We start from the raw sequence: 19,510 nt of genomic DNA, 5'->3' as shown, positions 1-19,510 counted from the left end.
TGCAGATTTTTGGAGGCCTCCTCATTCAACACCAGTACCTGATCTCACTACTACTATTGTGGTGGGCTAAATGTGCAGAAAATCCCTACAGCCAACAACTAAAGCTTTCAAAGACTGGAGGGACTGGGATCTGGAATGGGATGTTCAGGTTTCAATCGCCTTGTTTTTCCAGCTGGCGATCGCTTTTTTTCTGATGAAGCCTTCAAGAACAAGTTTGAAGTGAAGTAATGCTTAAGTGATACCTACCTTAGAAGAACAGCAGGGCATTTAAGTATTTGAGGAAGCAGCAGTCATTCATATTTGCTGATTTTTGCATAATGTTAGACATTTACTAATTAGCAAAATAGGAAAGCACATCCTATTAATACGAATATCAAAATATGACTCAAAGCAAATAAACAGCCAATATAACAGTAAGTAAAATAAAGTTTATTATAATGATGTTCTCTGGAATTAAATGATTATGCATGTTAAACTCATTATGCCATTGCATTCATTTGATATTAAAATCTGATAAAAGTGTTCATATGATCATAACTTTAGTGTTCTTATTTAACCCTCGATTAAGACAGACATCAATCGCTAGAAGAAACTAAAACAACTGAAACATGTGGTGTGAATTTGTACAAACCGATTCATCCGTGTTAATGCTTTAAAAAAATGAAAAGTCAACAAACAACACATTTCAGCACTCGCTTATAAAAGGTTAAAAATTTGTGGCTACAGAGTCAATCTTCTTAACTTCAGAGTATCAGTGCTCCAGCCAGGTTCTCTCTCCTCTATGAAGGAGCTTTCACAATCGGATGCGCCTCTGCATAAAGAAGATGGCATAGAAGGTCCTAAATGGGTCACATGACAGTAGATCCATCAGTCCGGCTTACGTCTTTCCAAAAAATATATTAAGCTAAATATTTTAAACAAGCAACAGATAAGTAACAGTGACAGTGGCGCTTTGCATCATTTTCCTTTCTTTACAATTTGCTTTTTTTTGTGTGTCAGCAAACAGATCATAACACATACATAAAAACCTTATTATACTCAATTACCACAAAATATTTCTGCATGTTTACAGAGTTATAGGGAATACAGAGTTCTACTTATCAGACTTTTTTTGTACCCATTGTTTCATATATAATTATAACTAATGATAATACTGTTCGTTATTATCACGGCCTTTCAGCATTTTGCTTTTCTACTTTTTGTCTTGGTACCCACTCAGGAAATGTCTAGAAAAGCTAGAATGTGGGTCATAACAGTAATAAATTTGCCTTGTACATGTGAAACAAAAATAAATGCATTTCAACAGGTATATAAAAAAAAAAAAAAAAAAAAAAAAAGGATAACACGGTAGATAATAAATAATAAATTCAAGCTTTTAAAAACCTCTGTCGTCACTTTAGGACGAGTTGTGACAATATGCAATGTGTATCCTATATATATATATATATATATATATATATATATATATATATATATATATATATATATATATATATATATATATATATATATATAAAAATCACTGATTGATTTTTCTTTGAACTCTAGCCACCTGACCAGGATGGCTCCGAATGTGTTCTTTGGCTTGACTTAACCAAGTGAAACATTTCCCGCATACTGAGCAGCTGTAGATTTTTTCTCCAGTGTGAATTCTTTCATGCCCCTTTAAGTGACCTATCTGACTAAACGTCTTTTCGCAGAACTTGCAGTGATACGGCCGCTCTCCCGTGTGAGTTCGAAAGTGGATCTTGAGCACGTGAGGTGTACTGTAGCACTTCCCGCACAACTCGCAGCAGTTCGGCCGCTTGTTCTGGTGCTTCAGCAAATGCCTTTTCAATTGCCATTCGTTCTGGAATGCCTTTCTGCACATGTCGCAGTAAAACGACCGGTAAGGAACTTGACCCTGCAAGCGAGATTTGGGAGGAGAAACGTCGTTCGGCGGTTTCTCGAATTGAGAAGCGGGCTGAACAGGCTCGTTTTTTATAGCGGGTTCGAACCGAGTTTCGCTTTTCCCAGGCGTGCACGAGATATTAGAGGAGGATCCTGTACGGTTCCACATTAGGGGTTTGCTCGTGACTGCTACAGCGCTCCTTGTGCTGGAACAGTGGGCCTTTTTTGCCTGGACATTCGCCGGTTTAAGAGAAAATGAGTGAGGTGATCCCTGTGTACCGGCTATCCTTGCAGGAGAGGAACAGAACGAAGATGTATTATTCAGTCGCTCCTCTGACTCATGTCCAGTGAAAGGCTCCAGCTTCACTTGAATTTGTGAAGGATTGCAGTTTTGTGGCTCCTGGGAGAAGGTCGGCTGTTTAAGAGGAACAGAGACTCCATCAGTGTGACTTCGCTGTTCATCTGTCATACGATACAGAAAAACACATGTAAAGACTACGGTACATCACGTTATTCTCAACACCGCATTAAATGAGAAGGTATCTGTATCTAAATTATCCTCAATGGTCATCTAATGCAAAACAACAGCCATTTAAACCCATGCAAATATCTAGACAATAGTATCCAAGCCAACTCTCTCAGAAATCTCCACATCTACAGGACAATGTTTAGCACGTTAATTGTGGTGAGAGTAGGGAGCAGGTGGAGAAGAGTTTGGAGAGCTGGAGGTATGCGCTGGAGAGAAGGGGAATGAAAGTCAGTAGGAGTAAGACAGAATACATGTGTGTGAATGAGAGGGAGGGCAGTGGAGTGGTGCGGTTGCAGGGAGAAGAGGTGGAGAAGGTGGAGGAGTTCAGGTACCTGGGATCAACAGTGCAAAGTAATGGAGAGAAGAGAAGTGAAGAAAAGAGTGTAGGCAGGGTGTAGTGGGTGGAGAAGAGTGATAGCAGGAGTGATTTGTGATAGAAGAGTATATGCAGAGTGAAAGGGAAAGTTTATAGGACTGTGGTGAGACCTGAGATGTTGTATGGTTTAGAGACAGTGGCATTGAGTAAAAGACAGGAGGTGGAGCAGGAGGTAGCAGAGCTGAAGATGTTGAGATTTTTTTTGGGGGTGATGATAATGGACAGGATTAGGAATGAGTTTATTAGAGGGATATATAGACGAATAATCCGCTGTGGCGACTCCTAACGGGAGCAGAAAGAAGAAGAAATACTGCACTTACTAAGTTTTTTTTTATGTAAAACCACAGTCAAATTACATGGGAACAAAATTTACCTGACAAAGACAGCCATTTCACAGAAAGATGTGAAAGCGGTGCATTTGTTTCTAGGAGTGATTACTTTTGCTTTGCACTGACCTGTAAAATCACAAGCATCATTCATGAATTACACATGCTGGATTTTTTTTTCTGTGGTGAAATTCCCCTGGGGCCAAATCTTTCCTCTCTGCCTGATTATGTTTATAAGGAAACAATGTTGGCCCACCCCTCTATGTGCCAACATGCACCAGATGGTTGAGGTCAGTGACTTTATTCTGGGCTCAGATCTTCCCACATGTGACGTCACATCTCATAAATTGATTTTTTTCTTCCCCGAAAAGAATTAACACATTTCTCGTTTTTCCAGATCTGTATTTATTACACGCGTGACTGCAAATAGGGCAGATTAAGGGACCTAATTTGTATGTACACAGTAGACACACGAAATTTCCCACTTAATATGTTAAACAAGCCTGGGGATAAGCAAATATTTGCTTCCTGGATGTGCTGCTATGTGTATGAACAGCACAGTGATCACAATGGACATTATTTATGCTTCAACATGTGCTTTGTTGTTGGGAAACTCTTAACACGAAGCTTGCGGATGAACACGGTTGCTTAATAAGGGAGTAGAAAGTGCCTGGTGAGTGGAAAAATGAGGTCAGGTTTCTCTCTTATGAGGCAATTTGTAAATCATGCAAAGGGTCAAACATAAGGTCGACTCGCTCTCATGTGACTGTACTATTAGTACACAAGCGGCTTTGTGTCTTACCTGAGATTTCACGATCAGGTGATGTGTCTTTATCTCTGTCAGACGCCGCAGGGCTGCAGGCGAGTGTAGGACACGATTGCTTTGGTAGTTCGAGGTCCTGCTGCGTGGTACTAAGCTCCAGTTTTACTTGTATTACTGACGCCTCGGGGTCCATTGATGCTTGGCTCAAGTTTTGCTTCTCTGGAGGAAATCCATCGGCTTGGCTCGTTTGTGCATCTGCAAATACAATGGAAATGGGACACGTTTACAGCTGTTTATAGCAGCCACAAAGACCTCTTAAAGTGGAAGCCTAGGACAAGGATTTCCCTTTTCCTGAGATCATTGAGATTGAAACACAGAACACGGCAGCATCAAGTGCAATCTTTGCCTGATATATTTCATTCAGGTAAATCACTTTGCTTATTAAATCTAATCATGTCTTTCCATAGATATGGAGATATGATATGGATAAACAACAACAAGAAAACAATACAGTACGAGGTTGTATCAAGAAGCTTTGAGACTAGTTCTGTTTAGAAGAAAGTACTTTATTTATCTAATTTTTCAAACGCACATGTTTAGAACATCAGACGTGATGTCACGTGTGGTCAGAATAGCACCAGTTGCACAGGATGATGCTTTTTGGTACACTTACTTATGAAGCCGGTGCTCCCTGGGACTGTGCGTGCAGCCTTGTGCTGCCATCTGCTGGCGGGTTACAATACTAATCTCGAAGCTTTTTGATACCATCTCGTATAATGTGTAAGAAGAGAAAGATTAATGCAGTGTTCACGTTCTCCACAGAGTGTTTCCCAATTCAAAAGTCATAACAACACAACAAACATAATAGTCAAACGTATTAATTGCGGTGTTCATGTCAGCTAACACTGATATCTTGTAACTTTCTTACATTCCCTTTTATAATGATGTACATACTGATATTTTTCATTAATTACAAATAATAAACTTCATAGTGAAAAGAGGTCGGAAACGGGAATGAAATTAAGGTAGCACTTGAACGTAGCATCTAGGTAGCCCAGTGGTTTTTTTTAGCCTACGACCTAAAACCTCAAGGATTCTCTAATAATATATTTATATTAGTGTATTACTTTATATTTTTAATAATATAAAGTCTTTGCGACTATAAACAGATCCTGCAAACATACAAATCGTGTATGATTTAGTGATCAGCAAAGCAAGCTGGCGACATACCTATCCGATCTGTTCTGTGGAGGGTGAATTCAGCCAACATGTTCCTGAGATGAACGTTTTCCTGTTTGGACTGGTTTATTTCCTCTTGGTAGGCGGCCAGGGTCTCCTGAAAAACCTGACATATTTCTCCTGCGATGTTGTTCAATCGTTGGTGGATAAAAGCATTCAGGGAGTCAATTTTACGCTTTTGGGACGCAGACGCCATGTCGGAATAACCTCAGAGTACTGCGTGAGGACAGAGTGAAGGTGGATTTCAAAATAAAAGCGCCCTAGAGAAAGTTAGAGCAGGACAGATCGGCTTGCAGTCTGCTCCCAAAACACCTTACACTTATTCTTTACTTGCTACAGATCAAACCCAGGGAAAGCAATGCCACCTTTGGAAAAAAACATGATTTACAACAGTGTCTTCAATCTAAATCCAAAATAAAAATGTAGCCTCATTTATCAATGCATACAATAAAACTGCGACTGAACGAGTGCAGGAAATCGCCATAGGCCAAGTGCTTATTCTTCAAATAAAAGAGTGTAACAATGCAGACCACGAAAGTCAATAAAATGGAAATAGAATAAACATTTTAAAGTATAGATTCTTTCTGTGGTACCAAATGATCCACGGCCCGGGACCGGTCTGCGGGTCGGTGGTTATGGACTCCTGCTCTACAACACATTTGTACACTATTTGTACAAAACAATTTTTAATGTGTGAAGAAAATGCGTAATAAAAGCATTATTCAATGACATGCAGAAAACGGGACGCTCCAGTGACATACAGTGAGGGTCAGGGCCGGCCGAAGCACTGGATCGACAGAGCCACATTTACACATATCTGCATATACGAACTCCAAAGAGATGAAATGAGTAAATTCTCATTTGAGTTTGTTTAGGCCGTGTTATGTTTCTTATTTAATAGCCCACTTGAGCCACGATTTATTCTCCGTTTCTCTGCGTGGTTTTCTGTCTGTGAATTGGATCTGTCTCTAGAAAGGAAAGGATCTGTTCCCTCATTCGACACAAATAAAAATGCATAGTCTTGTATATATAAATTAAATACACCTACAGTATTCGTCTGTACAAACACGTCTGTTATTTTGTTGTAGAATTGTAGGGCAGATTTGTATTTTCTATTTGTATTTCCAAATCCACTGTAAGAAATTACAGCCCCAGATTCCACTCCAATGAGCTTAATGAGCCAAAATGGTTTAAATAACATAGAGGTGGTATGTGTAGAAATTCAGGTGAATAACCTTTAGTCAATCTTAGTATGGGACCGGCAGCAGGACAGCAAGGACCACCTCTGACTAAAGGTGTACCTGAACATGATTACCTTCCAGACAATACTATCACCTGAACAATTAGGTAATAATGTCTATAACAATACAAAACAAAGGTGTATGTGACCTCAAGTACGATTTACAGACATTCGACTAGACAATAGAATCACCCGGTCATTTGGGCCACTACTAAATACTTACACTTTATTTGGATTTAAAGCTAAATCCCATTTAAATTACAAATCAGAGGAACAGTATAAAATATCTGAGCAGGTATTGTCCAATATTCTTTTTGACTTTGACAAACCCAAAGTGCTTTATGTATTTTGTAACTGCTATGCTGTAATAAACATCTTCATTGTCCTCATATTTTTTTTCCTTACACTACCAACTGTGAAATGTTACCAATAAAGTGAAATTAAAATGGAGAGTCATCAGTACTTAGGCTCTTGCATGTCCTCATCGTTGCAGCAGAGGTAAAGGCTACCTCTAATAGTACTATTTTATAAATGTCAGTTTTCCTGATAACAACAAGCCTAAATATCTTGTACACAGATATGTGAAATAAGTTACCTGGATGATGGAAGGTTATGACATGCAAATAAGAGGTCTACAAAAAATATATTGGTGATATTCATACAGTCAAGTGCCAACTCACTTATTCCCTCTGCTCAGTTACATTTTAATGAGATCGTGCATTCCGAGGTGAGGCAGAGTTTTCTTCACTTTATTGTGCCTTCCTGGGAATTATTGGCAAACTTGGAGAATTTGACAAAAAATTATCATAACCATAGAGAATTGTTTGAAAAGCTTTATTAAAAATACATTATATATATATATATAATTTCACATTTTATTATTTACTTTTTATTGACATATAGCAGGTGAGGCACAGCCACAATTGAATTGTCTTTGGTAAACTCATTTACTTAATCAATTACTATAGCAAGAAGGGAATGTAAATGGAGAAGTGAATTGATCACTGATGTAAATATTGTGTGGCAGAGGTAAAAGGCAGTCACAGACAATTTCTTCATAAACATTACACCCTCTGTATTAACATCTGTAGTGTGGTGTGTACTTTATTTTTGTCAGGTTTGTTCACCATTATGTTTATTATACAGAAAAATAGATTGAATATAAAACATTATTTAAAAAAAAAATGTTGCCCACATTTATATTATTTGTTAAAAAAAATAAATCAAGAATAAACAAGAATACAAACATACATTGTGTGTTTTTGGGTTGTTTACTCTACTTTTCCATAGTTTTCTTTTGCACTGCCCTGTTGCAGTATGGGGAACAGACTGCATTGTGGGTACAAATGAGTGAATTAATGTAGGAAATGATTGGGACACAACTACAAAATGGCCCACTCCCAATACTATACAGGAGATAGGGATCGATTTCTAATTCAGTATTAAATTATTAGACTAAAACAAAATGTGTTTTTCCCCAAAATATTTAAGTTCAGTTGATGGGAGATTTGTGATTTATAAACTAGCATTGTTTTTATGTTTGACTGATAAGCTCTCAAAATGCATCACTGACACTAGTGACATTAGACCAAATACAAACCGACTACTTATCGTTTCAGGTTCCTGTTACTGAAATTGATGCTGTCGCACATTACAGGCTGTGTGTGTGTCTTATAGATCAAATTAAGGGGAGGTTTTGTAATTCTACCGTATTCAAAAACACTTGTTTACACTTGTGTGCCTCCAGACTTGTTTGGTATCTGTATAAAATGTTCTTTACATTTTCTGAGGATTTGTAAAGTGTTGGTAGCCCCTCTTCCCTCATGTTAATATAGATAATGAGTAATGACATGCAGACCACAATGCAGTGCAACCCACTGAGTTTATTTTGTTCTTCACCAAATAAGATCAACCAAAAGGAATGCAATTTACAAAAGTATGGTAGACAAAACAATATAAATAAAAAAAATGATATAAAAAAAACACTGAATATGGTTATGGAGCTTTTTTTATAAAAAATATCCTTATCAGCAGTGCACATCTAAACATACAGTTGAGGACAAAACATCTAATTTGTGAAAGAACGCCCTAAATCATATTACATTTACATTATTTACATCGAAACATGCTTAGTAAATGTGGTTCTAATCTTTTTGGTTGGTGTTTTATTTCTGTTATTCCGGTCAGGTTTGTGCTGATGGGATTGAGTCCCCTGCATGGATCGACTTGAACAAACTGAGCGTTGCAGAGTATTTATATCAGCTGATCAAACTCAACAGATCCAGTTTATTAATCACTTTCATGGCACTGGTTCTCTACTTTCCCAGTCATTCCAGGTTTCCATCCTAGAGCAATGATTATTCATCTTGCACATGCACATTGCAGATCACTGCTAACTTCGATCATGACAGCAATCACCTTTTGTAAGCAGGACGCTGTAAAGAGAAACTGGAGCTCGAGAGTGTGTTTAACTCTGCTCACTGTGCATAAGATGTACAACTCGGCTTGAAAAGCCGGATGGGCAGAGATGTTTGGCTCCTGATGTGCCATAAAGTGGACATTGACCTGCTTGAGCATTGAGAACAGATGAGCATGTGTGAGATCTAGATAAAAAAACTAAATCAATGCTGCATTGCTCTTTTTAGATCGAGATAAACGAAATCCCACTGATACCTGACACCTGGCTGGTAATCGAATGTTTGAGATGAGGAAAGTGAAAAGAGACAGGATGACAGATTGTGAAGTGAAATGTTAATAATAGACATATTGAACATCGTTTATCAAATAAAAAAATCAAATAAAAAATAATATACCATATTTTCCGGACTATAAGCCGCTACTTTTTTCCCACGTTTTGAACCCCGTGGCTTAAACAATAAAGCGGCTTATTTATGAATTTTTTCTGGGTTTTTCCCGGTTTCACAAACTTTAAGCCAAAAAACTGAGCCCCATAACATTAGACCAATGAAATTGCCGAACGGGTTCAGGTGAACCAATGAAACTCTTTATATTAAATCAGATGCGCTCCCACTGAATCGGGCCGCACCACATCATAAATATGGACGATGTTCCTCTGACGTTTGACCTGCCGCTCACTCGGACTGTCTACAGGAAAGGAGAATCATTTGTCGCGCTGAAAACAACCGGGCATGAAAACACACTTCACCTGTGTTCTGAGCTGCACGGCATCGGGAGAAAAGCTTCACCGATGGTGAGTTTTAAACGCACGACGATGCCAAAAGAAAAACTCTCGAGAGAAATTGTTGTGAAAGGAAGGAGGAAGACAGTGAACAAGGACTTTCTTGGTAGGCTTCTGTTAGATACAAGTCGTGTAACAGACACTGTCTTTCGTTAAAGCCTGTGTAAAGTTCATTAGTTTCAGTGTAGACACCTGCGGCTTATATACAGGTGCGGCGTATTTATGTTCAGAATAAAAATCTTCATAAAATTCAGTGGGTGTGGCTTATATTTGGGTGCGCTTTATAGTCCGGAAATTACGCTAACTTGTTTGGGGAGATTTTTCTTTAATGTTACCATGAATAAGGTGTGTTTTTTCTCCCTTGCAAACTTTTGCAATCAACTGTATCAATATAAAACAATACAAAACTGTCTAATCTCTGTTACTCATTTGATCAGTCCTGGTAGAATACACATTCTGGAAGCAGGAATAAAATGTTTATCTGTGCGTGTGCGCACAAACACACTCGCCTACACGAGGCAGTCAATAAATATTTTCAAAGGCAAAAAAGAACAAAGCCAGAGAACTTGCGATTGTTCTGATCGTTGCGAGCGCATCATGCACATTGTTGGTTTTTGATAATGGTGGCCGCCTGGTGCTGATGGTGATAGTGTATGTGTACTCTGACCTGCTGAGCACGACTAAAAAGTTTCCCGCACACCGAACAGCTATAAGGTTTCTCCCCTGTGTGTGTCCTCTCATGTTCCTTTAAGTGTGCCTTCTGGTGGAACGTCTTAACACAGAACTTGCAGGGAAACGGCCTCTCCCCCGTATGCGTCCTCAGGTGGATTTTGAGCGAGTGAGGAGTGCTGTACCATTTCCCGCACAAGTCACAGCGCAGTTTTTTCTCCTTGCTGCGCGCATGCTTACGCCCCTTCGAGTTCCCGTCGCTCCTGAGAGGCTTGCGGCGCACCTTGGAACGGAAGAGTTTTTCCGCAGCCGGGCTTTGCAAGTGAAACGGCAGGTTAGAGAAGTCGCGCTGAGAGGATTGGGGGTTCGGTTCGAACTGGCTTTCAGAGTTCGTCGGACAGGAGGGTAACTCGTCACCGGATCCCACCTGGGCATCACCGTGCTCTAGTTTGACCGTGACATCCTCGGCAGGGGGCGAAGGGACATGCTGGGTAGGTGCATCCCTCGCCTCAACATCCTCCTGTTCAGGGCAGAGATCCTGCTCCATGGTGCTCAGCTCCAGCTTTACTTGGATGAGCGAGGTTTCCGAATCCACCAGCTCTTGATTACTGTTCTGCTGTTCGGGAAGAAACCCAGTTCTCCGGCTGGTCTGGGCACCTGTGGAAACTGCAGCAAAAACATGACCATTAAACAAATAAAAAGCATCCCAGCTCAACACTGATACAACACTTACTGTAAAAGCCTAAAGTCTTGGGTGAAGTAAAACATGATCCATCTCCTCCTACCAAATCCAACAAAAAATACTAAGTTGCACAACATCTTCAAGGTTAAATTTTAAAAAAGTCAAAGTTAAATCGGCTCCTGCTCCATCCACTGGACTTTCAGTTCTGCAGCAATGAACCACTAACTCAATCCTTTAATACACTGCATCATTAAATATTAAAAGCTATTCATTACAACCATCGTTATTGAAGAGCCATGATTTAGTAGCAGGGATTCTTGCTCTAAACCCTTTTTAACTAAATTATTTGCAGACAATGCAGTTGTGAGATCACATTAGGGGATGAAGTTTCACCAGGTCAATCCAAATGCATTTATACCTTTATCTATATGAGGTTATGATCAAATACGAATCAGAATAATATATTTTTTAAATTACTGTTATGAACCACTGTGAATAAGTTACATAAGATCAATATGTTCACATGTTCCTTGACAACTGTACATATTAATCACCACAGAATTATTAAAAAGCAATGGAAAAATAATAATTTTTGACAAATTTATTGCTGGATTTGTTTTATTATATAAAGAAGATATATATATATATATATATATATATTTTTTTTTTTTTGCTTTGGTTTTAGCTGGCATTTGAAGAATAAATAATATTTATTATAAGTTATTACTATACAATTCTACTGATAACCAGGGTTGGACAAAGATACATTAAAATGTATTCTAAAATAAAATACCAAATACCTTAATTTTAAGTGTATCAAAATAAACTACAAAATACAGCAGTCACACCAGGTATTAATATAAACTACTGTATTTGTGTATATTAAAATTTTCTTCTCAAACCTTCCATCATTTGGCCTATTTGATCTGTTCCTTCACCACTACAATGACTTGAGTTGATTTAGTAAACAATGTTTGATAGCAACAGCTTTTCTCACACAAATCTACCAGTTAACAGATCAAACATTCACATACATTTCCCTGTGATCTCTCAGATGAAGGTTAGTTTTAAAGTAAGCAGCAGTTTAATGTTTCACAGTTTGCGAATAACTCAATTGTATCCTAATTTAGTTACTTGGTGTTTGGTAATGAAGGGCTACTTTGAGTCAAGGACAAACAAGTCATCAGAAAACAACTGATGGCACTTGCATTCATAGCAACTAGTTTCTAACTAATGAATAATTTGATTGTTAATCAGTAATATAATAATATATTATGTGTCAGGCAGTCATTGATGCAAAATCATGATCCTACTAAACAGCTGCTTTAATTACCATAAAATAAAAATACTGTACTGATCTCAACAAGTCTGGGCAAAATACTGAGTAGGCACCAATCAGAGGTCGCATTTTTATGATGTCATCATGTAGATTAAATTTTTTTTACAGTATTTTAAAACTACAAAAATACAAAACAAGTATTTTGATACAAAATATGAAGCAATTTTCATCGCCCCTCTCAAATACAAAAGACAGTCCTGCTTTTATATTTAAAATACATGCATCATAAATACTACACATCCGTGCTGATAATAATATTATGGCCACAATACAATAACACCACGTAAGCTTCATGATCTCGTTCTCTCGCGCTGTAAAGTCGTGATCATACATTCTTTTTTACTTTAAAAATCATTGTACTAAATGGAATCCGCAACAAACAAATGAAAGCACATCAACAGCTTGGTAGATGAAATCAACTCTTCATGGCAGCGATGCATCATTAAACCGAGCGGCTCGTTCACCTGGTCCATTGCTGATGCTAACTTCCGCTAGCATTTTCCGCAAATAAATATTCTCCTGTTTGGAGCGATCAATTTCGTCCTGGTACTGAGCCACAGTGTCCTTAACTACTTGAAAGATTTCTGCTGCAGCAGCCATTAAGCGATCACAAAAAAACGAGTTCAGCGTCTCCAGATGATCCATTTTATCGGGTATGAACCGAATAAAAGTGTTACTTTGCTTCTTCTTCTTCTTCTTTTTGGTTGTAATAGTACAAGACTCGGTGTTGTTAGAGATTTACCGCCACCTGCTGGAGAGGAAAGTAGAGCACACGGTGGTTACAATGCTAGCTGTACTTTTTATTATTTATTTATTTATTTTTATATCTATTCAACATTAAGTGCCTATTTGCTGTTATAATAACCTCCCCTCTTCTGGGAAGATGTTCCACTAGATTCTGAAGTGTCCTTGTGGAGATTTGTGTGGGATTGAGTGATGTAGGTGAGGTGAGGAGGCCTGGGGTGCAGTCAGTGTTCACAATCATCCTAAAGGTGTTCAATAGGGTTGAGATCAGAGCTCTGAAGCAGGCCACTCAAGATCTTTAATTCCAACCCATGTAAACCATATCATCACTAACATTTTCCACAAGATATTAGACCATACCCAAGCTGCTTTGATCTTTTGACTACCTCTGTAAAATGTTTTTCGTTTTATTTACACTATATGCCAAAATTTTGACACCTGACACACCAACAGGTTCTTCCCCACAATGTTGTTAAGCACGAACCACGTATGGCAGGAAAATAAAATATCCCCGTATTTTTGTGGTGTTCAGTAGGGTTGTGGTGAGAGCTCTCTAGAAGGACACTCCAGATATTCTGCTCTCTAGACAACTTTCAATGGAAATTTAAAGAGAAATTAAGAAAGATAGAAAGAATAAACATGATGAAATAGTCCACTTTATGTGAACTGACTTATCTAACTTTATTACAAATAAACAAAAATGCACAGAAATATTAGATAAAAACAGTGAAGCATTTAGAATGATATTTTTAACTACAATATATTTGATTTGATCAAAATTGTATATCTTTTTATTTTAAGAAACATTCTATCTAATGGTTTTATGCTTCTCCATCCCTAACTTTAAAATCAAATGATCTATAGACACTAATGGCAAGCATTAGTAATCACACTGATCATCGCCATAGCTGTGACATTTCACAGTGGCGATTAGTTTTCTTGATCCTACTGACTCAACTCATTTGCAATAATATATGCTTTGCTTTTGTTGGTGTACTTCTGTTGAAGTAATCGTCAAATGCCTGCTGTATTTTAACTACAAGTAGTATTTATTAGTTTGGAGTGAAAACTGATTCTCGCTTAACAACAATAAAAGGATTTTTTTTAGTAAAATCACCAGGAATAAAAAACATCTTTACATTATTTCTCCGAATGCCGAAAATCGATCGCATTAAAAACCCATAGCTGCAATTACTATAAGTCATAAAGTAAAAACACTGTGATTTAGTGTTTAATAAAGTGGAGACCCTCTGTTGTCTTGGTAAAATCCATATAAAATCTTCCAGGATATATATATATATATATATAAAAAAACAGAACTCATTGTGCATCAGTAGAATTCGGACTTAAATTAAAGAGACTGGCTTCTGTGAAGCATGGACAAGGAATAGACAATAAATCAGAATACTGAATGAATAAGCAGTAGTTAAACCTCAGTTAATAATCAGTACTTCTGTTACAAATCAACAGAACTCTAAAAATGTGAAATCTAACCAAAGAAACACGAGATAAGTAACAGACATCGACTTCATCCCCGAGTCTAGAATTTCCCAGCCTTAGCTCGATTGGTATATCTGCTCGCGGTGATGATTGCGTAGGTGTATCTTCATAGGATTGGAACGAGTAAAGCACATTCTGCACACAGGACAGCTGAAAGGCTTTTCACCCGTGTGTATCCTCTCGTGCTCTTTCAGGTGACTTTTCAGCTTGAAGCGCTTCATGCAGTAACCGCAGGCAAACGGTCTGTCTTTCCGGTGCACGATCATGTGCGTTTTCAACGTGCCTTTTTGCTTGAAGGACTTTCCACAGACCTCGCAGGTAAACAAAGCCATGTGAGACTGCACGTGTGATGCCAGCTGAGGAATCTCAGTGAAGGTCTGGTCACAGTACGTGCAAGAAAGAGGCTCCTGCTCGTCGCATGCTGGTTCGTTTTCGGCTTGGGCTTCGGGTTTAACCTTCTCTGAGAAGACATCTTGGGATCTGCATGGCTCCACTTTGACTGTGGCAGATGAGACTGTATTGAGGCTGCTGCTGCTGCTGCTGCTGTTGTCATCGTTTTCATCCTTCGTCTTGGATTTCTCTGGAAAATTTGATTCCTTGTCCAGATTTGCAGGCGTTGGCGTGGACAAGAGTGGATGACTCCGAGACTCTTGTGGGTCAGATTCCCCAGGGCTGGCTTCTACTTCCAGTTTCACTTGTATAAACGACGTGTCGTGCTTATCTGCATGTAAACACAGATCATTCAAGATGAACATGAGCAAAGAGTCTACACAGAAAGGAAATACACATTCACATCGTTATGCTAGATCTTTTAGGTGTGTTTTGTGCTGTTTATTATAATAAGTGAGCTATTATCATAGTATAAGGGAGGGACTACCTGCTCGTTCCTGAACTCTGTTGTAGATTTCAGCCAGCGCTTCTCTGAGACACCGGTTCTCCTCTTTAATTCGCTCTATTTCACCCTGATAATCATTAAACGCGTCCTTAAACACCTGAAAAATCTCTCCAGCGACCGTCATTAAACGCTCTGTCAAGAACGTGTTTAAACTGTCCAAATTGTCCATTTTACACTAAGTCCCTGTACTTAAGACTGAACCGCTTCCTTCTGCTGATGCTTCTTCTTCTTCTACTTTCAGGGCAAATAGAATTACCCATTACTGCCATCTAGAGGCCTAGAAACAAAACAGAAACCTAACTCTATGTATGTATGTATGTATGTATGTATGTATGTATGTATGTATCTATCTATCTATCTATCTATCTATCTATCTATCTATCTATCTATCTATCTATCTATCTGGACAAAGGATTGTAAACACTAGACCATAACATCCCATTTCATATTAAGTCCCCTTTTGCTGTTTTAATAAGCTCCACTCTCTCCACTCTTCTGAGAAGTTCTTCCAATTGATTTTGGAGTGTCCTTGTGGAGATTTGTACTCATTCAGCTACAGTGGTGTTAGAAAAATCAGGTACTGATGTAAGGTGAACAATCCTGGGGTGAAGTCAGCATTCCAATTCATCCCAAAAGTGTTGAATAGGGTTGAGGTCAGAATTCCATAGCAGGCAACCCATATAAATAATGTCTTCAAGGAGCTCATTTAGTGCACAGGGGCATGGTGATGCTGGAACAGGTTATAGCATGGAAAAAAACATTTCATGCTATAACATTCAAAGATGCAGACGATACAATTGTGTGGCTCCAACTTTGGGGAAGAATTTGGGGAAGAACCACATGTGGCTGGAAAAGTCAGGTATCCCAATACTTTTGTGGTGTTTGGTAGGGTCGAGGTCAAAGCTCTATAGCATGCTACTCATGATCTTCCACTCCAAACAATATAAACCAAATCTTCACAAACTAACTAATAATATTATACTAAACTAATATATTATACCATACATAAGCCACTTCTCTGTTAAATGTATTTTAGTTTATATACATTATATGCCAAAAATAATGTTGACACCTGACACACCCATATGTGGTTCATCCCCAAAATGTTGTTATAAAGCATTTCAATTTCCCGTCGTTATAAGTAAAAGGCTTAAACCTGTTCCAGCATGACAACGAGCTTATGCACAAAGCAAGTTCACTTGAAGTCCTGGTTTATCTAGATTGGAGTATGTCCTTTGAGCTTATTGCACAAAGCCCTGATCTCAACCCCACTAAACACCACTGGAATGAACTAGAAAATCGACATAGAACCAGAGATGGCAAAAGTACACACATCCTGCACTCAAGTAGAAGTACAGATACTCATGCTTTAAAAGACTCTGGTAAGGATAAAGTTCTGACCACACTTTACTGCTCAAGTTAAAGTAAAGATGTTTGGGCACTGACATGTACTTAAGTATTCATACCTGTTCACACTGGTAACTGGACCTCACATCATATTAATACATTAATACAAAATAATTTTAAGTTTGTTTATCGAATAAATGTATCCAGGTTGAACAACCTTCATATAGAACACAATGACAAAAAAATTGACATTAAAGCAGGGAATAAATCTGGAATGAGTAGTTCTTCAATCAATGCATATATGGGTGAAGGTCAAGTGAAACAAATGTTTTTTTCTTATTCTTTCATTTAAAACAACAAACACATACCAGACTGACTCATTACACTAATAAAACTCAAACATGGGGTTTGTAGATGGTTATTCTGTATGAAAGTACATTTTTATTTCATTAAATAAACCTCTTGTGTGTTGTTTGTGGATTGACATTTATGTATTTGCAGTTTATTTATAAATATAAACAAATGTCGATGGAAGCTAGTATTTTGTACTAGGGAGAAGTCTGTGAAAGTGTTAATATCTTCCTACAGTGTTTGTAACTAAATGAGAAATGTTTTCAGGGTGTAAATCATTGATAAAACTCATGTCAATGCAATTCCTGTATTTTTACATGAAGGATTACCCTTATATTTTAAGACTGTAGGGGATAATCATCATCTTCATTGATTTCTTGTTCTTCTTCAGTGTTTTTAGAAGTGGACAAACAGCAGATTGCTGCATCTTCACACAGTTTACTACCGTTATAATGTAAGAAATGCATTTTAATTTATATTCATGTTGTTCCCTCTAATTTTATTTTTTGTTACCTCAAATCCTTTCCACTTTCTATCTACAGACGTTCTGAATAGGCAAATGGTCTTCATCGCCCTCTTGTGGAAGGTTAGAAATACATCATATATTCTCAATGTGTTCTCTGTTAGTATGTCATTATTATTAGGTAGGTTTTATTAGATTAGGTAGAATTCTGTAAATTGGCAGGCACTTGTATAATTAAAACTGTCCATGGGAACATTGAATTGAATCAGTCCTGTATATCTGCCCGGTGATAAAAATTAATGTTTTCAACATTATCACATAAGGATTTAATGATATTCGTGGGTCACAAAATTCCAAGTCATGGGTCTTCAACCACGGTTCCGCACGCCCTAGCGGTTCTGCGGTGGTACTGCAGGGGGTTTGGGGGTGGGGTGGGGTGGGGTGGGGTGGGGGCTGGGCGGGGTTCCACTACTTGAAGTTCACAAATAATTTTTGTTAAAAAAAAAAAAAATCAACGATAAAATATTTATTAAAAAAATATTTATAATGATTTTATTAAAGTTTTATTTAAATTAAAGCTGAAGTCTATGTAAAAAGTATAATAGTTCACCTGACAATAAAACTAAAATGTATGAAACATCAAAATATATTAAAATAAAAGAAAACTGTGAACGACTTAATAAATAGTAATTTTAATAGCAAAATATGTTTGTTATGATGCATATATCATTTTAAAATATTTGAAAGAAAATTTTAATAAAAAAATATATAATGTTGACTATAGAATAACATATGTTTAATTTCCTGGGTCTAATTATTATTATTATTATTATTATTATTATTATTATTATTATTATTATTATTGTATTATTTTAAGCATAGTAAAGTATAATCGCAATTTCCACCAGATATACAGATATTTGTTTAATTCTAATAAGATATTTCGAGTTCATGATCTAGTCATGAGTGCGTAATTGAATGCGTAATGTTCTAGTCATGGATCTATATTGTATTTAGATATATTGGTCTTTTGTTTTCTATCCACAGAAGAAAAATTACAATTATTAAAAAAATAAAAAGGTTTACTATGGGTTGAAAGGAAAGACAACTTAAAGAGTTTTAGTAAGTTGTTTACAGCATCACAAGCCATTGCAAGACTTTTTTTCAGTTTTCTGAACCTGCTTGCATTCACTTTATTGACTAATACATTTCTTTTTTAATCTTTCACCATATTAAATACAATATAAAAATAGATTTATGTGTAAAACTCACGGTACTTTTTATATCTATGGTTTTTTTTTAGATCTTTGATTACACATTTACCATATATTTACTCAGTTCATTATACAGACCTGCTGCAGAATTATAAGCACTTTAATAATTTGATAAGATATTTACATAATATGTAATGGAAAGGTTTATCATATCGTTTTCTTCCATATACATTGGCACCTTTACAGTGCAGTGACCTTTAAATTACACAATGTCATCATGTACAATAAGTACAAATTAGTAGTAATTTTATATTTACATTGAAATGCATGTTACTTTGAACAACTAAATATAAAACATGTTGTTTTAGTAAATGAACATTTGAAAAATACAGAAATTCAGAAAGTATTTTATTGTGTTTATTGTGCACCATGAACAGCTTTAAAGTCGGGTGTACAAGACAGGAAACTTTTAGATGAATGTTTTTTACTTTTTATAATAAAATATAATTATTAATTTAATTGAATTATTCCTTAGGCTATTTGATAATTTGTTCATGCAAATAGTACACAAGTCTCAAGAGTCCAAATTTTTCTTTTTCGTTCACTCCCACTATAATTTTTACCCTAACCCTAACCCTAGATTTTATTTGGTATATTCCAGTAAAATTAAATATTAAACATATCAAAGCTGAAAACCACAACAAGCTGAAACACACAAGTAGAAGAGCTGCAGGATTTCTAATT

The 19,510-nt window shown here is 37.1% G+C and overlaps 4 protein-coding genes across 6 annotated transcripts in view; 1 reads left to right on the top strand and 3 right to left on the bottom strand.

The window, feature by feature from the left end:
* The window catches only part of LOC124402119 (acidic mammalian chitinase-like), a 74,196-nt gene that overhangs the window by 50,699 nt on the left and 3,987 nt on the right, over window positions 1–19,510 (top strand). The window contains exons 1-3 of one of the 3 annotated variants that reach the window (XM_046874812.1): window positions 4,147–4,308; window positions 17,481–17,543; window positions 17,632–17,675. The gene's annotated coding sequence lies outside the window, so the exon portion shown is untranslated. Of the gene's footprint in view, window positions 1–4,146; window positions 4,309–12,785; window positions 12,906–17,480; window positions 17,544–17,631; window positions 17,676–19,510 lie in introns of those variants that run through there. The other 2 variants (XM_046874811.1, XM_046874813.1) reach the window with 2 other exon arrangements.
* Window positions 409–9,231, bottom strand: LOC124402120 (zinc finger and BTB domain-containing protein 49-like). The gene is made up of 3 exons (XM_046874814.1): window positions 5,115–9,231; window positions 3,924–4,139; window positions 409–2,352 (listed from the first exon to the last, which is right to left on the bottom strand). Exons 1-3 carry the CDS (start codon window positions 5,317–5,319, stop codon window positions 1,520–1,522), a joined length of 1,254 nt encoding a protein of 417 aa, XP_046730770.1. The 5' UTR covers window positions 5,320–9,231; the 3' UTR covers window positions 409–1,519.
* On the bottom strand, window positions 9,868–12,897 carry LOC124402122 (zinc finger protein 566-like). Its single transcript, XM_046874817.1, has 2 exons — window positions 12,717–12,897; window positions 9,868–10,897 (listed from the first exon to the last, which is right to left on the bottom strand). Exons 1-2 carry the CDS (start codon window positions 12,895–12,897, stop codon window positions 10,158–10,160), a joined length of 921 nt encoding a protein of 306 aa, XP_046730773.1. The 3' UTR covers window positions 9,868–10,157.
* On the bottom strand, window positions 13,653–15,637 carry LOC124402123 (zinc finger and SCAN domain-containing protein 5A-like). The gene is made up of 2 exons (XM_046874818.1): window positions 15,374–15,637; window positions 13,653–15,217 (listed from the first exon to the last, which is right to left on the bottom strand). Exons 1-2 carry the CDS (start codon window positions 15,558–15,560, stop codon window positions 14,553–14,555), a joined length of 852 nt encoding a protein of 283 aa, XP_046730774.1. The 5' UTR covers window positions 15,561–15,637; the 3' UTR covers window positions 13,653–14,552.

The sequence above is a fragment of the Silurus meridionalis genome, chromosome 19, assembly GCF_014805685.1.
Source record: "Silurus meridionalis isolate SWU-2019-XX chromosome 19, ASM1480568v1, whole genome shotgun sequence".
Taxonomy (NCBI): Eukaryota; Metazoa; Chordata; class Actinopteri; order Siluriformes; family Siluridae; genus Silurus; species Silurus meridionalis.
This window is presented reverse-complemented; position numbering and strand designations above follow the sequence as displayed.

Excerpts from the sequence above, each read along its gene's own strand:
- LOC124402120 (XM_046874814.1), bottom strand. The coding sequence starts at position 5,319 with ATGGCGTCTGCGTCCCAAAAGCGTAAAATTGACTCCCTGAATGCTTTT. Across the intron at positions 4,140-5,114 it reads CCACAGAACAGATCGGATAG|ATGCACAAACGAGCCAAGCC; the intron begins GTATGTCGCCAG and ends TTGTATTTGCAG. Across the intron at positions 2,353-3,923 it reads ACCTGATCGTGAAATCTCAG|ATGAACAGCGAAGTCACACT; the intron begins GTAAGACACAAA and ends ATCGTATGACAG.
- LOC124402122 (XM_046874817.1), bottom strand. The coding sequence starts at position 12,897 with ATGGATCATCTGGAGACGCTGAACTCGTTTTTTTGTGATCGCTTAATG. Across the intron at positions 10,898-12,716 it reads TAGCATCAGCAATGGACCAG|TTTCCACAGGTGCCCAGACC; the intron begins GTGAACGAGCCG and ends TTTTTGCTGCAG.
- LOC124402123 (XM_046874818.1), bottom strand. The coding sequence starts at position 15,560 with ATGGACAATTTGGACAGTTTAAACACGTTCTTGACAGAGCGTTTAATG. Across the intron at positions 15,218-15,373 it reads CAGAGTTCAGGAACGAGCAG|ATAAGCACGACACGTCGTTT; the intron begins GTAGTCCCTCCC and ends GTTTACATGCAG.